This window comes from Xenopus tropicalis, chromosome 6, assembly GCF_000004195.4.
Source record: "Xenopus tropicalis strain Nigerian chromosome 6, UCB_Xtro_10.0, whole genome shotgun sequence".
Lineage (NCBI taxonomy): Eukaryota > Metazoa > Chordata > Amphibia > Anura > Pipidae > Xenopus > Xenopus tropicalis.
In genome coordinates this window covers 86,123,277-86,141,879 of record NC_030682.2, presented here as the reverse complement: position 1 = coordinate 86,141,879, position 18,603 = coordinate 86,123,277, and the positions used below count along the sequence as shown (strand labels likewise).

Sequence of the window (18,603 nt, the reverse complement as noted above, 5' to 3'; positions counted from 1 at the left end):
AAATATAATCACAAGACAAGAGATGTAGTGAGGCTCCGAGGAATAAAGGGCTTTGAAGGTTAAGAGAAGGAGTTTTTTAAGGTGTTTAAGGTGTTTTTAAGGGAAGCCATGATATGGTTTTAAGCAGTGGAAGGGCCTGAACTCTCCTTTATAAGAGAAGGAGAATTCTGGCAGTAGTATTTAAGACAGACTGTAGGGGGAATAGATGGAAGTTAGGGAGGTCACTTAGTAGCAGGTTAGAGTAGTCTAGTCAGGATAGGACGAGGGCATGCATGAGCAGCCTAGCTTTTACAGCTGAAAGAAAGAAATGCTACTGAAAGCAGTATATCTGTCTTTTCTGCCTCCAGGCAGAAAAGGAAACCCCCTGTGAGTCTGTTAACTTACGCTGGGTTTCAGGGGCCCCAAATGGCTTTTGTTAAAAAAAAACTTTGCCAGTCACCAGCCTTAAGCTGATTTTACCATGTCCTATATAACCCAGAAATTGGGCATGCCCAACTCAAACACATTACTGGCCTACATATCTTACTGGCTGGCACTCAGATGCTTAGCAGGATATCCTTCCTTGAGTACATTAGGTTAATCAGAAGTGCAGGCATTTTGATTGAAACATATATGATCAAGCAGCAGGATACCTAAAACCTGACCTCTTGTCATGGCCTAAGCACTTGAACTGATGAATGCAGCACAAGAGCTATATCAATACTACAGATGAACATAGTTGAAGACAATTTTAAATTGCTTTTGCTGACAGTATATGCTGATGACATACCTAACCTCTTAACACATCTTCATAAATATGATAACATGTAGGCTGTATTAGCTAAACCTCACACAGAGTAGCAATTCACACCAATGGTTCCTTATGTTTGGCCTTCTGACAACTTTGCAGTATCAGACTGTTGGGTTTGACACTTTGTAAGTGAAGAGACATACAAATATATGTAAGAGGTAATAGTATTTAGCTCTGCTATTCTCCTCTAAAATGCGTTTAGCAAGTGCACAGACACACCCATTGTATTAAACAAACGTTGCAATAAAAACGCCACAAAAATGCAGGTGGCTTTACTTGCAAGGGTGCAATTGCAGAGGAGATAGGATAAATAGGGCCTAAGGGATTATTTAAAGGAGAACTGAACCCTAGAAATAAGTATGGCTAAAAATACTATATTTTATATATCGTACTTACTGCACCAGCCTAAAATTGCTGACATTGCAACAGCAGCAATGATCTAAGAATTCAAACTTGTCACCATCTTGGAAAATGTCTGTGACACTCACATGCTCAGTGTACTCTGTGCAGCTGTTGAAAATCTAATCTTAGGGGTTGTCGCAAATTATTAAGCAAAAAATGCAGTTGGCCTGTAATATAAGCTGATGCCACAGAGCTGATTATTAAATTCTGATGCTAGTTGCACTGGTTTCTGACCTGTCATGTAGAAATCTTTGGTATGAATCACTAATTAGCCTTATAATGGGACATTTATATTCTGTATATACAGTATATTGTGAGTTGGTCCCTAAGCTCAGATAACTGACAGCAGCACAGAGCATGTGCAGTGAATCAGAAAAAAAGAAGATGGGGAGCTACTGGGGCATGTTTGGAGGCACAAATCTTCCCTAATTATGGGCTGTGGTTGCCTTGGGCTGGTACGGAACCCAAAAACATAATGCACAGTTAGGCTTTAGTTCTCCTTTAAACAGCACACATTTGAATAAAAAATAAAGAGGAAATAGGCCAAAAACATTATGTAAATTCTGATTAGTATGCATTGTATTTATTAGACTCATCATTCAAACTTGTAGTAATACCATCTGCATATACATAGTTACATAGTTACATAGGGTTGAAAAAAGACCAGTGTCCATCAAGTTCAACCCATCCAAGTAAACCCAGCACACACAACCCACACCTACCAATCTATACACTCACATACATAAACTATAAATACAACCACTAGTACTAACTGTAGATATTAGTATCACAATAGCCTTGGATATTCTGATTGTTCAAGAACTCATCCAGGCCCCTCTTAAAGGCATTAACAGAGTCAGCCATTACCACATCACTAGGAAGGGCATTCCACAACCTCACTGCCCTCACCGTGAAAAACCACCTACACTGCTTCAAATGGAAGCTTCGTTCCTCTAATCTAAAGGGGTGGCCTCTGGTGCGTAGATTGTTTTTATGGGAAAAAAGAACATCCCCCAACTGCCTATAATCCCCTCTAATGTACTTGTACAGAATAATCATGTCCCCTCGCAAGCGCCTCTTTTCCAGAGAAAACAACCCCAACCTCGACAGTCTCACCTCATAGTTTAAATCTTCCATCCCCTTTACCAGTTTAGTTGCACGTCTCTGCACTCTCTCCAGCTCACTAATATCCTTCTTAAGGACTGGAGCCCAAAACTGCATCGCATACTCAAGGTGAGGCCTTACCAGGGACCTATAAAGGGGCAAAATTATGTTCTCATCCCTTGAGTCAATGCCCTTTTTTATACAAGACAGCACTTTATTTGCTTTAGTAGCCACAGAATGACACTGCCTGGAATTAGACAACTTGTTATCAACAAAAACCCCTAGATCCTTCTCCATTAAGGATACCCCCAACACACTACCATTTAGTAGATAGTTCGCGTTTATATTATTCCTACCAAAATGCATAACTTTGCACTTATAAACATTGAACCTCATTTTCCAGTTTGCTGCCCAGTTTTCCAATTTTGTCAAATCGCTCTGCAAAGCGGCAGCATCCTGCATGGAACTTATAGTTTTGCACAATTTTGTGTCATCAGCAAAAATGGAAACAGTACTGTGTATGCCCACCTCCAGGTCATTAATAAACAAGTTAAAAAGCAAAGGACCAAGGACTGACCCCTGTGGTACTCCACTAACCACACTGGTCCAATTAGAAAATGTTCCATTTACCACCACTCTTTGTACTCTATCCTTCAGCCAGTTCTCTATCCAATTACAAATATTATGTTCTAGGCCAATATTCCTTAATTTGATCATTAACCTTCTGTGAGGTACTGTATCAAACGCTTTAGCAAAGTCCAAGTAGATGACATCAACTGCCATTCCAGCATCGAGGTTCCCACTCACCTCCTCATAAAAGGCGACTAAATTAGTCTGGCAAGATCGGTTACGCATAAAACCATGCTGGCACAAACTAATAGTATTGTGAACTGCAATGTATTCAAGTACCCTATCCCTTATTACCCCTTCCAAAATTTTTCCTACTACTGATGTCAGACTAACAGGCCTATAGTTTTCAGGCTGAGAACGGGATCCCTTTTTAAATAACGGCACCACATTAGCAATCCGCCAGTCTCTCGGCACCATGGCAGACCTCAATGAATCCTGAAAAATTAAGTGAAGAGGTTTGGCAATCACAGCGCTCAGCTCATTTAATACCCTGGGATGAATCCCATCCGGTCCTGGACCTTTGTTTACCTTTACATATTCAAGTCTCTTTTGAATTTCCTCCCGAGTGACCCATGCGTCAGTAGCTAAATTACTAGAACTGGGCATATTAAAAGGGAAGCCTTCATTAGCTGGCTCCTCAGATGTATAGACAGATGAAAAATAAGAGTTCAAAATTTCAGCTTTTTTCCCGTTCTCATCAACCAACTTACCCCCCGTGATAATAAGGTTCCCACCTCTTCTTGCTTCATTTCTTTACTATTCACATAATTAAAAAATAATTTTGGATTCTTTTTACTCCTAGCTGCAATATCCCTTTCCATTTCTATTTTAGCTTGCTTGATAGCTTTTTTGCATGCTTTATTTGCTTCCTTATACCTGATGAAAGTTTCTGCTGTCCCAGCTAACTTGAATGCCCTAAAAGCACGTCTTTTCTTACCAACCTCGACACTAACACTTTTATTCAGCCATAAAGGTTTTGCTTTGCGATGCCTCTCCTTGCTTACAGGGCGGATATACTGTTGTGTATACCTGCAAAGCAATGTTTTAAAGATGTTCCATTTTCCTTCTGTGTCTAACCCCATGAAAAGCCTTATACATACAGTAGTTCCAACCCATTTAAATATTAAAGTGTTGATGTTGAAACCCTGTCATGGTAATATGCACATATTTCCTTCCCATATGAAAATGGGATAAATAAGTGATACAATTAACAATAACAACAACTAGAAAGGTATTTACTGAAAATATGTCTTTTGGCCTCACCTTTCTGAGGAGACTGATTCTGCTCTTTCCGCTTCCTGTGCTTCAGAACATTGTGAAATAACATGAACAGTGCTATCAGTTGTTTCTTCTTCTTCTGCATCTAAAGCAGACTTTTCTTTTTTCTCCACAATTTCATCTTCAATTTCTTCACCATATTCATCCTCTTCATATTCATTTTCACCATCTTTGTTTTCTTCATTCTCATCAACCAAAAGACCAGGCTTAGTTTCTCCCTCAAATTCCTGAGCATCAGGTGAATAATGACCTGTGCATTCAACACATCTATTGTCTTTTATTAGTAGTTCAGTATTGGAATATTCATCTGGAGAAGCAGATAATTCCTTTTCCTCAGAGATAATTATAGGTGTTCCCTGTGGAGTTGGTACTCTACTTTGTACAGTTGGTATGGATATAGAAATGCAACTCTTCTCTTCTGTGCAGCTTTCTGGAGTACTTTTATTGACCAGGATAACCGTTGCCTTTTCTAGATTTTCCTGATTGAGTTTTTGGACCTTTTCTTCATATGTGTAGAACTGGTTCCTTTGGGCAGTTTGCTCTAAAGGCAACAACAGTACAGCATGCTTGTAATAGCCAATATGATTAGTAGTAAGTTTATAGCTTACATACCAGTGCATGTTTCTACTGTGTCAGTTGCAGTGCCAAAAAACAACATATAAAGCAGTATTATCAAGGTTAAAAGAGCATTTTTATAACATATAACTTAAGCAAGACTCTAAGTATATTGTATATAAATATACAAGTAATATACAGTATGTAACATAGCTGACTCCTGATTTCCTACTATACCTCTTGCTCTTCGAAATAATAATTTATATATTCATTCTTTCATCAAGGAAAACAAGGAGTACCATTTCTGTTTCTCTGTTATAAAATACCAAGGTATTTAACAATTTATATATAGGAAAAGGATTTCTAGACACTTCTAATTATTCAGTTCTGTTCAGCTGGCGTACTGGGTTTGACAGAATACTTTTAGTAACCCTTTTTAGCTGCTTCTCCTTCTAAAACATGAAAAACTCATATTAAATGTAGTAAAGGAAAGTTATGTAAAGTTACTCCTAAATGTTAATGACAGATCTACATTTAAGTTAGATGTTGTGGTGCTTTACCCAGTTCTACCTTTTTACTAAAAACTATGGCTTGCATAGCAGAGTTTGAAGAGTTTTGTGGAGGATGTATGCATGCATCTTTCCAACAAATAAAAAGTACCAAAATGTACTTTGGATTAAGGTGTAAAATTCACTAAAAGGTTTCAGTCTTGGATCTGTAAAGTGATGGAAGCCAATATTCTAGCCACTTGACTATACATATACATAACATGAGCTAAGGAGGGCATGAAAAAGAATATTCACATACATACTACAAGTACTTAGTTAAGAATCCACACCATTTGTATCTGCCCACACAGCATAAAGAAACATTTAAAAATAGGCAGCACAAGTAATTTATGGTCTGTAAACTTTACTACATCTTTAGGTGATAAATACCACCACCCTGCTTCTTTTTCATACATTGACATGAATGTGGGTGAGTTTGCCCATCTTAAAGTTGTCAACTTGTGTAAAGTAATATGAATCTATGTTTTTTTTAATAAAACAATACTGAAGCTAGGGGCAAAATGATCACTGATTTTAATAGGATATGCAATTATTTATTTTTTTACTGAGCAGTAACAAAGGCTAGGACTTGGTAGAAAAATATTGACACTTAAGGGCTGATTTACTAAGGTGCGTTAAAACGAGCGCTATTTATAGCATGCGTTAAAAATTTTATTGCATCTAATTTTTTGCGTCTTAGCGCACGATTCACTAAGAGGATACTTTATTTAAGTTATTTAAGTCGCGCAGACTATTTTCTTGCGGTATTTGATGCAACGTGCACAAATTGTCACCGCGTGCGAAAAAACGTATGCCATATTAGCCATACACGCCATTACTTTCGTAAAACTACTATTCTGAAAATGACCATTTCCCTGCAAACTGGAGGCTGCATCACTCTAGGGCCATCACAGACTTGAATTAAATCACACTGCAAAGTCCATATTGTGTTGCCAAAAGCTCATGAACTGTACTTTTCTATAATTACCGCCTGCCCCAAGTAGGTGTTAATTTTTACACAGACTAATGCAATAGTTAGCGCATCTAAGTGTTTGTGAATCATGCGTTAGTATTATTTCTGCGCGCTAATTAACGCAATGCGTTAAAATTAACATATTCGGTTGCACGCTATTTAACGCACGTGATATGTGACTTAACGCACGCGATAATAGCGGATCACGCAGTTTTATTTGCTCAATTTTAACGCAAAAAAACATGCAATAACACTTATCGCACTTTAGTGAATCAACCTTTTATTATCTTTGTCTGAATCCTTTCTTTCCATATGCAGTTCTCATTGAGAAGACCATTAGGGCAGCTGATGTTGAGTGAGTGCTCAAAGCAGCCGAACACATTCTAACAATCTAACATAGATATATTCTTAAATGTGTCAATTTGTTAAAAACTGCCCTGTCAGATTTGGTAAATGGGAATATATCTAACTGCTAGGAATAGTACCGCTGATAGTAAGTAGTACCCACCCACTGCTCTTTCCTGCAACAAATAAAAAAATAAAGGGAAAGGATTGCTGGGCACATAAAACCCACACATTCTATATGCATAAAAGTAATTTACATGTATTTATCTAACATTTCATTGAAAGCATTCATTTTATAACAAACAAAATATACATACTGTATGTATATAATATTAACAAGATCTGTTATTTGCTGCATGTAATCTACTTCACTGCAAATATCTGTCCCCCCCATTACCTGCCATGCAAGGTGCTACTAAGCTCATACCTGACCCTCTTAGTTGTTACATGCAGGAATTCTGCTGAACATAGGAAAGCTACTTAATTCACAATAAACGGATAAGTTCCTGAAGCCTTAACATATACTGTATATTTGAAAAATATAATATGCTAGTTTTATACAGTGTACAGCAGTTGCTATTTTAGCTCTTAATTGTTGTGTGGCATTTTGGGTCTGGTTTTCCATTATACACAGATTAGACACCCAGGCTCGGATTACCCACTAGGCACCCTAGGCACTGAAGATTTGTGATTTAGGAAAAGCTAAAATAGATTTTTAGCTATCTATATATTTAATGGTGAGTGGTTTATCATGTGTATCCCCCAAAGTTGGTGTGGTCTAAACAAATCGCTGTGGCGAGCTTTGTAGTCTACATAAAGAAAAGAGGTGGAAATTTGACTAAACAATTATTAAAAAGAGAGGCAGTGTGGATTAAAAAAATGGATTCTCTTTCCCCTCAAGGTTTAAACAAATAATTCAGCTTGAAATGTTTTTTATAGACTTTGTAACTGTTTATTGTAGGATACTTTGTATAATTGGTTTTTAAATGTGATACTTTGTATTTATGGTTACATGTGCAGACTATGAAGTGTAAAGGACTCCTATGAAGGGGATTGTCAATTCACATAATTGAATGGCTGCTTGGGACTGTTTGGTATTGCAGCCGTGATGGGGTTAATGGGTCACATGATAGTCACATGGTCTGTTAAGGTATTTAGTGAGTAAATTGTTCACTTGTGTGTATTGCAACTGAAGCTTGTTCTGTTTGTTCATTTCTGCAAATAAATGATTTAAAGGCATTGCCAAGACACTGGTGTGCATCTTCCACTTTGCAAAGAGCTTTGTAGTCTGACAGGAACTGAAGTGAATGCTACTCCCAATCCTGCATAGCAGTTATAATGGTGGGAGCCCCTAAAGCACTAGCCTGCCTGGGGCTCCTTTTAGTCTTAATCCGGCTCTGTAGATATCACTTCTCCTACCTGAATCTGGTGGCTTCTTTTTCTTCAGAGATTTTGTTCCCTTTAAACCCCAATTCTTCTTTTCATGTATTTGATCCTTGTTTACCTGAAAAAATAATGCAAGATGCATTTATTTGATCCTTGAAAAAATTATTGCTGCAGTAGATATTTTAGGTAAGTGCATTCTATACTAAATGCATAGATTGCAAAAACACCCTTGCTGCCCATTGCTAATACAGGTATAGGATCTTTTATGCAGAATGCTCGGGACCTAGGGTTTTCTAGATAAGGCATCTTTCATTTGAATCACCAGACCTTATGTCTGCTTAAAATCATTTAAACCTCAAATAATCCCAATAGGATTGCTTTGCCACCAGCATGGATTAGTTCAGTAGTTACCATCAAGTACAAGGTACTATTTTATTATTACAGAGAAAAAGGAAATTACTTTTAAAAATCAGAATTATTTCTTTGTTTATAATGGACTCTTTTGGAGATAGTCTTCCTGTAATTCAGAGCTTTCTGGATAACGGCCCCATACTCATATTATTAAATACTAGTTTAGCCTTTTTTTTATCAACTTACTTATTTATTTCCTTTTATTGCAATGTTAGCCTTCTATCCATTTATTTTACCTGGGTTGAAAACAGCCTTTATGGCAGTACATGAATGATCTCAAACATTTTTATCCATAATACCCTCATACCTGCTAAATCCAGAATTGTACCAGCTAGATTAGTTGGACAGACAAATTGATGCTTTTATTTTCTGACAGGCACCAAAACACTTATGTAATTTTTCAGGAGACATTGTAAAAATGGGATGATACCCCTTGTCCAACATGAGTACAATTAACAGGGATCATCTTAAACATACCTGCCTATACATTTGAACATGGTTTTGTTACTTCTTCAGCTAAACATGGCAAATGGGAAAACTAAAGTTACTCCATGTTGTATTCACTGGCAAGTACCAATTTGTTAAGCACTCCCAGTATATGAAATCCGTTATTTTTAACCTGACTTACACACCTTTGTGTATTTTTTTAACAAACGTTACAATGAATCATCCAATCTTTTTTATATACTGTTTTCAGTGCAGGTATGTATGGGACCTATTATCTGGAATTTTCAGGATCTGTGCTTCTCTGTATAATAATCTGTGATTTTTTCCATAATATGAAAACATTCAAATATTTAGAAACAATAGGCAAATCATTGAAGAAATAGAAATGCCATAATTTAATGCTTTCCAGATAAGAGATCCCATAGTGCATATGCGAGAAGGTTCTCTTTAAATTATCATCATGTGACTGTACAGTCCCTGCAGCCCCTGCTAGACATAAAGCTTGAAACAGAGAGAAATAGAGAGCAGAGTTTCAAATGAAAATGTAATCAATATGCTGTAATAAACCAACATGAGAAGACAGCTGATTGAATCTGGAGTACAAACTGTCCACACTCTGTTAGTACATATCAGATTGTCCAGTATAAACATGTGCAACCTTCCAAAAGTGTAAATACCAATGTTATAATTGAAATATCAATGTAAATTCTTGTAAAGCCTTTAATTTGGTTAATCCCTTACAGATGGTGCAGGAAGAGCAGGGCTCTAAAAAACAAAAATCAGTTCCCCAATTTATATTTCCTTTGCATGAAAATACATTTTGCAGCATTCACATTATACATTCATAAGAACACTATGGGGCTGATTTACTAATCCACGAATCCGAATGAGAAAAATTCGGATTGGAAAACGAACATTTTGCGACTTTTTCGTATTTTTTGCGATTTTTTCGTTGCCGTTACGACTTTCCCATAAATTGTCGCGACTTTTTCATAGCCATAACAAATTTCGTGAATTGTCACGACTTTTCCATTGCCATTATGCCTTTGGAGAATTGTCGCGACTTTTTTATTGCCATTATGCCTTTGGAGAATTGTCGCGACTTTTTCATTGCCATTATGCCTTTGGAGAATAGTAGCGACTTTTTCATTGCCATTATGCCTTTGGAGAATTATCGCAACTTTCGTATTGAGAGCTCGAAAATACGCGAAAAAGTCGCAAAGTACCGATCATTACAAAAAAACGCATTCGGACGCTTTTCGGACCTTCGTGGATTAGTAAATGTGCCCCTTTATGTAGCATTTTACATTTGATTCTTCATTAATCTAGCATTACATTACTAATATAAACAGTATCACAAAGATTAGCTTGATTAAATATTTCAATACAATCTGCATACCTGCTGTCTATAACAGGGGTACCCAGAGTTTGTCACCCTAATAAAAATATTTGATGTTCAATACCTAAATACACATAGCAATATATATATATATATATATATATATATATATATATATATATATACAAACCGGATTCCAAAAAAGTTGGGACACTAAACAAATTGTGAATAAAAACTGAACACAATGATGTGGAGGTGCCAACTTCTAATATTTTATTCAGAATAGAACATAAATCACGGAACAAAAGTTTAAACTGAGAAAATGTACCATTTTAAGGGAAAAATATGTTGATTCAGAATTTCATGGTGTCAACAAATCCCCAAAAAGTTGGGACAAGTAGCAATAAGAGGCTGGAAAAAGTAAATTTGAGCATAACGAAGAGCTGGAAGACCAAATAACACTAATTAGGTCAATTGGCAACATGATTGGGTATAAAAAGAGCTTCTCAGAGTGGCAGTGTCTCTCAGAAGCCAAGATGGGGAGAGGATCACCAACTCCCACAATGTTGCGCAGAAAGATAGTGGAGCTATATCAGAAAGGTGTTACCCAGTGAAAAATTGCAAAGATTTTGTATCTATCATCATCAACTGTGCATAACATCATCCGAAGATTCAGAGAATCTGGAACAATCTCTGTGCGTAAGGGTCAAGGCCGTAAAACCATACTGGATACCCGTGATCTCCGGGCCCTTAAACGACACTGCACACAAACAGGAATGCTACTGTAAAGGAAATCACAGAATGGGCTCAGGAATACTTCCAGAAACCATTGTCAGTGAACACAATCCACCGTTGCCAGCTGAAACTCTACAGTGCAAAGAAGAAGCCATTTCTAAGCAAGATCCACAAGCTCAAGCGTTTTCACTGGGCCAGGGATCATTTAAAATGGAGTGTGGCAAAATGGAAGACTGTTCTGTGGTCAGACGAGTCACGATTCGAAGTTCTTTTTGGAAATCTGGGACGCCATGTCATCCGGACCAAAGAGGACAAGGACAACCCAAGTTGTTATCAATGATCAGTTCAGAAGCCTGCATCTCTGATGGTATGGGGTTGCATGAGTGCGTGTGGCATGGGCAGCTTGCATGTCTGGAAAGGCAGCATCAATGCAGAAAAATATATTCAGGTTCTAGAACAACATATGCTCCCATCCAGACGTCATCTCTTTCAGGGAAGACCCTGCATTTTTCAACAAGATAATGCCAGACCACATTCTGCATCAATCACAACATCATGGCTGCGTAGGAGAAGGATCCGGGTACTGAAATGGCCAGTCTTCAGTCCAGATCTTTCACCTATAGAGAACATTTGGCGCATCATAAAGAGGAAGGTGCGACAAAGAAGGCCCAAGACGATTGAACAGTTAGAGGCCTGTATTAGACATGAATGGGAGAGCATTCCTATTCCTAAACTTGAGAAACTGGTCTCCTCGGTCCCCAGACGTCTGTTGAGTGTTGTAAGAAGAAGGGGAGATGCCACACAGTGGTGAAAATGGCCTTGTCCCAACTTTTTTGGGATTTGTTGACACCATGAAATTCTGAATCAACATATTTTTCCCTTAAAATGGTACATTTTCTCAGTTTAAACTTTTGTTCCGTGATTTATGTTCTATTCTGAATAAAATATTAGAAGTTGGCACCTCCACATCATTGCGTTCAGTTTTTATTCACAATTTGTTTAGTGTCCCAACTTTTTTGGAATCCGGTTTGTATATATATACACTCACCTAAAGGTTTATTAGGAACACCTGTTCAATTTCTCATTAATGCAATTATCTAATCAACCAATCACATGGCAGCTGCTTCAATGCATTTAGGGGTGTGGTCCTGGTCAAGACAATCTCCTGAACTCCAAACTGAATGCCAGAATGGGAAGGTGATTTAAGCAATTTTAAGCGTGGCATGGTTGTTGGTGCCAGACGGGCCGGTCTGAGTATTTCACAATCTGCTCAGTTACTGGGATTTTCACACACAACCATTTCTAGGGTTTACAAAGAATGGTGTGAAAAGGGAAAAACATCCAGTATGCGGCAGTCCTGTGGGCGAAAATGCCTTGTTGATGCTAGAGGTCAGAGAAGGGTATTAGTATGGTGTTCCTAATAATCCTTTAGGTGAGTGTGTATATATATATATATATATATATATATATATAAATGCAGTGTCAAATTCACATTTAATGCCCACATAACATTATACAAGTGTCAACACAGTAGTATGGCTGTAGTCAAAAGCTCTGTCATTGGGGGGAAAAAAAGTGGTGGGATGGCATCCCACTGTGTGGTCTACCAAAAGCTTTAAAGTGATCTACTGGTAGACCGCGATCTACCTCTTGGGCACCCCTGGTCTATAAGGTCATACTTCAATTCTCATGGCCCCTTTGGCATAGACTACAATTCATGCTTAATAAGTTTGTATGTGCAGAAAACTTTTAACCATAAAAAAACCTATGTGTGCTGCCAGAGCTTTAAGAATCCAATATTTCCTACATTTGGTAAGTATAATATTGCAACGGTATTGCTAGTTTTCAGTTGCACTGAGTTTAAAAAAGCAATAGCACCAAGGTTGCTCACAGTTCACCCAGTGAAAGTCAATGAGCATTTCCATAAGGATGAATTTGTAACTAAACACGCTAGTTATTCAAATGCTTTGTCGCCTCCAACCCTTGGTTCTTTTTATAGCAGGAGTCAATGTCTAACTCAAAGCATCTGTCTTTCTGTCTGAGAGAATACAAAGTGGGAGTTCAAAAAGAAGGTCACACCAAACAACACTTTACAGTTGTATGTCTTATAGATAAAACCAAACGATTTAAAGAATAACTAAACATAACTAAATAGTTTTTATATGTAAAACTATTGCCAAGTTTCCTCAAAAAATGACGCATTAACAATAGAGATTTGCTTGCTGTTTCATCTATCCTTTCTCTGTGTGGTTTCCATCATGGACTTTGTTTAGTATGTCATTGTCAATGTGCATGCATCATCATGGACCATTTACAACTAATGGGGGGGGCGGTCATTTTTACATGGGGCAGTATCAAGGCAGCAATATATTGCCATGTACATGTGGTAAAGGCTTGCAGAGAGTGCTGACAGAACAACAGGGGGGGTGATTTTACCCTAGGCAAAAAGTAAGTAGAGCATTACCGACTGATTGGTCACACAAGTCCCTAATAAAAACCCAACATCTAGTTTGCTAAAACCCTTAACACAGCTCTGAAAATGCACTCACAGTAGCAGCAAATGTTTTTACGGGAAAACTATACTCCCAGAAAGAATAATAGACCAACGGATAGTTTATATTATGTTAAGTGACCTATTAAAGAATCTCTCCAAACTGGAAAATATATATCAGAAAGTATTGCCCTTTTACATCCTTTCCCTTGATGCACTATTTAGTGATGGGCTGTGTGCTCCCTCAGAGATCACATGACCAAAATAATGCAGCTTTAACAGTAACAGGAAGTAGTGTGGAAACAAAAGGCAGAATTATGTCCATTAATTGGCTGATGTGACCTAGTATGTATGTGTGCCTTGGCATGTTTGTGTGCACTGTGAATCCTATGATCCCAGGAGACGGCCCTTAATTATTTATATGGTAATTTTCTATTTAGGAGTACCCAATGGCACATACAGTACTACTCAAAAAGTATATATTTTTAGGACAATGGTTTATTTACATGAATCAGGTGATGCATTGATGATGCAACTATAAACCGGAAATGCGTGCACAGGTAACATCTTCTGCTGATATACTATAAATGTTTTTTTCTTAAATATTCTATTTAGAATTTGTTTAACTGAATGTACATAAACTGTACTTTTCATGACCACCCAGAGAGTTATGTCGAGGGACATAAGCCATTGGGAATCCCTATATAGATAAACTGATATATTTATGATTTGGGATAAAATATAAGTACGCATGACTAGGGCCACTTTCAACATGACACAAGCTGGAGCCCCAGATGTGGCAACATCGCCATTAAAGGAGAAGGAAAGGTAAAAACTAAATACAGCCATAAGCATTCACAGAAACACTGCACTGAGTCCTCTATCAAAAGAAACACGATTTCTTGTCTCCTTTTTTCTTGTGCCAGAATCTGCGCAGCTCTCTCCTCTCTCCTGCTCCCCCCTCCCATAAGAATGCTAGGAACTCCCTCCCCTAGGAATGTGTACTCTGTGCTATACAGCAGGAACCTCATGGTCTTACAAACTGGGCATGTACAGGGGTGTTGGTCTTGGTGCAGGAGTGTGGCATTATGGGAATTTTGTTTACAGAGCTCAGTTTTTTTTTTTCCTATGAAATTTCTGATCATCTGAACAGGTGAAAAATGTGGGAAGACTTAAGGGCACTATTAAGAGTACTGAAGGTATGCCTGTAGCTTGAGATTAACACATTATTAGCCTTTCCTTCTCCTTTAAGTGTCAGCATGCTTCAGTGATGCAAAACTGTCATCAAACCACATTTTAGCACCAAAGCAAAACTAAAGGGCCAGTCCTGTAATTTCCCTTTATACGATTCATTTTCTGTGAGTTCCTGGGAGAGTGTAAGCTCTGTTGCTGATATTTTGATAATTCAGGTTATTATTATTAACATTTATTTATAAAGTGCCAGTATATTCTGCAGCGCTGTACAATAAGTTGCTGTGCTTTTTGGTAAACTGGAATGGCACCTGTTCATGACCATTTCCTTTTTGCAGAACTTTTGACCTATGACTGCCTTTAGCTTCTGAGTTGTTTTCTGGTACTGCTAACTTACTTTATTTTTTATCTTGTCTTCATAACTAAGGGGCCTTGCAATGTCCATATCCCAGTAGCTGCAATACACTGCTGAGTATTGTAGGATTTCATTAGTGGTGCTAATGCCCTGTTATAAAGATGTAGTACCAAGTATATCCAAAATATCACACATACAGAATGCCTTTTTATGATGATGTAATTTATAAAATGTTCCTTATCCAATCCTCCAAGGGCTTACTCAATTATAAGCAATCAATAAATAACTAAATAAGTTTGTGTTTAACGTCTCAAGAAATTATTTGCACATCCCAGGTGATTATTCTAATTTATCTTACTGCCAGATATTAATGAGTGATTAGGATAAGCATTAGAACACAGCACTAGTGTGGTGAGCTGGGGGTTGGGGTTTGAAAGAATCAAGACAAAGGGAATCTGGTTAAAAGCAGGGTATAATTATAGGGTTAAGCTAACAAGGGAGGGAGTTGGTATGAGATGTTAAAATCAGAAGCAAATTTTAAAATGTGTTTGGTTTCCATTCCGTTTATGTACCAACTTTTTTGGTGTTTCTGTAAAGTGATTTGCCATTAGTGAACAGGAGACTAGATATGTATGGCTCAAGATATACAAAAGAAGACTAGAAAATGAATATATTAACATAAAGCTTTAGAAAATAATGTTCAGTTACACTAACAATCAATAGATCATAGGAAAAACTAGCATGACAACTAGAAAAATAAAAACTACATTCAGTGGAATAAGTTATGTTTACTGTAGTACCACAGTTAGATATACGGTAGAACCGTAGTATATTGCATAATGTATTACAAGCCTTCATGAGATCTTGTTACTGAAGCTTTATTTTATGGGAGAAATAAAATCTAAAGTGACTCTTATTACTTAACACCTGTTTGTTTCAGTCAGTTGCCAAAAATAACATTTATTGGACACTGCAGTATATTTAAATGCATTTAAATGCTAAATAACAATATTTTTTTTTATTTGCTAAATGCATGACCTGAAGCTACAATAAGGTTAAACGGAAACTTTTAAAGGTATCAGATCTATTATCCAGAATGCTTTGGTTTTTTGAAAACTTTCTGTAATTTGGATACCTCTACTAAAAACAATTTAAATGGACTATATGGGAAATGGCCTTACCATAATCCATATCTTTTTTGGATAACGGATTTCCGAACAAGGGTTCCTATACCTTTTACATTCAAAGTAACGGCATGTTTTAATGTAATTTTTCAGTGAAATTGTTTCTTTTAAATGGCAATTGCAGTGAAATGTAAAATACTTTACATTATGCTAGTATTATAGCAAATGTGTAACTGGAAAGCTTTTGTCTCAAGGGCGTTGTAAATTTTGAGCCCCTGCCTATATTGTAACATTTTGCTAATAGGCTTTGTTTCATACCTTAATTCAATGTGACATTATAGTCACTGTAAAAGTTGAATCAATTTAATTATCATGGATCTTAAAATATCTCCACCAAGAGTTTTTATAACATAACAGATATGTACTCTGAGTACGTTTTAGGCATAGGAAAAAAAGCAGACTCTGTTCTTTCTCTTTGAACTGAGTTGCAAGGCATTTTTTAATTTGAAGACTACATTTTTAGAGGTGACGAGTACTAGGATGTTCTTTCTTGAGGAAAATACATGCCTGCAAAGACGTCAATTTACAAAGCAGCCTATCATAGACTATCATGTTGTGTAGGGAATGTGCTGCCTACACACTAATATCAATCTTCAGCATGCTTGGGATGCTTTCATGTACCCTTAAGGCATTTATTTCCAGACATTATGTACAAGCCTGATGGAAAATTATAAATGCAAATTGTTATTGCAAAAAAAAAAAAAGTTAGAACACTAGGCTGAAGGAAAAATTCTCCAGAAATCATCCAAAGATATTCTGAAAACATATAAAAGCAGACAGATATGGTATGCTGATCTACATATTGGTCTAAGACAGATGTTTCCAAACTGTGAGACTGCCCCTATTTCCATAATGGAAAACCAAAGACCCCCACAAACAAAAGCCCCCATCCACTGCCCTTCATTGGCCCCCCTCTTTTTTTTTTTTTTTTTTAGAAAAGAATCAGGGATAAACCTGACATATAGATACAAAGTAGTGCAGAGGAGTTCACATGTGTCATCTTCTGTATCTTTAGATTCTCTTTTGCTTTCTTCACTTTGCTGAGGGATGGAGCCTTGCACAGATAGAGCTAATGCTGAACTAACTCAAACTATGCATGCATCAGAAAGTTCAGTGTTGGTGAATCAATAGAAGAAAGAATCTTAAGATACAGAATATGGCCTCTAACCTTGCAGGGGGGCAATGGAGGACAGTGGATGGGGACTCTTGTCTGTGGGGGGGTTAGTTTTAACTTTAAAACCTAGTTTCAGGATGAAACGTATTTATTGTCCTAGTAAATCTTGAAACTTAAAGGGGAAAAGTACTCCTCACCCCTCTTGAAAAGAGCTCATTCAGTTTGCTTTATGTAAAAAGGATGCTTAAAAAGTATCTTATCTGCCAGTTTTTAGGCTGGCAAAGTCATTATCAATGGGTATCTCTCAGATGATACTGCCTGTAAGTGTAAGGGTTCATAGTGGAAAGGTATTCAGGTTAGAGGTTTCCATGAAGTTCCACTGGAGTTGATCCAGGTCCACTTAAGGGTAAATAAACATGGCTGTTTGGTTCAAGACCCTCCTGTGCCTAAAACCCTGTTTGTGCAGCTGAAAATGTAATTCAGTAACACCACTCCCTACCTCCACACACTGATGTGTGGGCACAGCTGAGAGAGAGGGCCAAATGTAACCAATGTTTGCTAAGTTAGTAATGGAGTCTGGTCTAAAATTGTGTTACATGACAAAAAGTACTACATTAAGTAATTCTAAGAGAACACTAGTAGTAACTGGATAAAATAGCACTGTTCTTGCTTATATTATTTATTTATAGCCTGGTATTTATATAGCAAAGACACATTTCCATAGCGCTTTACAAAAGTAAAAGGCCTTTCTATTCAGAATGTCACTAGTATACTAGTTCCCATATTCACTATATGTTCATTATATGTTATATGTATATGTATGCCCATTGTACTAATGAGCAATGCCACTAGTATACTAGAGAATACTAGTAGTAACTGGATAAAATAGCACTGATCTTGCTTATAAGGGACATTATTACTAGTATATTATTTATTTATAGCCTGGTATTTATATAGCAACAACACATTTCCATAGTGGTTTTAAAGAGATTATACATCATTTACATCACTCCCTGCATCAGTGGTTCTTAAAATCTGAGATCCCATATTCACTATATGTTTTTGGAATGTGGAAAGAAATCAGTGCACCCTGAGGTAACCCATACAGAACATACTGACATCTTGTAGATAGTGCCCAAGTGCTACCCACTGAGCCAGCATTCTTTAACAATGTGGTGCCCAGTCCAAACTGAGCATCAGTTCATCTATTTATTATATATACTGTACATACATACATATATTACAGGGCTTACCATCAATGCTGAACATACTGAGCCTGATTCAAGTGACAAGAACAGCTTATCACATTATTCAGTTCCAGATTT

General features: G+C 37.2%; 1 protein-coding gene across 3 annotated transcripts in view; it reads right to left on the bottom strand.

Annotated features, from left to right (window-relative positions):
• Nucleotides 1-18,603, bottom strand: part of mylk4 (myosin light chain kinase family member 4) — an 83,902-nt gene that overhangs the window by 22,557 nt on the left and 42,742 nt on the right. For all 3 annotated transcript variants that reach the window (XM_002934392.5, XM_012965429.3, XM_004915305.4), the window contains 2 exons: nucleotides 8,045-8,129; nucleotides 4,190-4,745 (listed from right to left, as the gene is read on the bottom strand). In XM_002934392.5, the coding sequence (XP_002934438.3) occupies nucleotides 4,190-4,745; nucleotides 8,045-8,129 (641 nt within the window). The remainder of the gene's footprint in view (nucleotides 1-4,189; nucleotides 4,746-8,044; nucleotides 8,130-18,603) is intronic.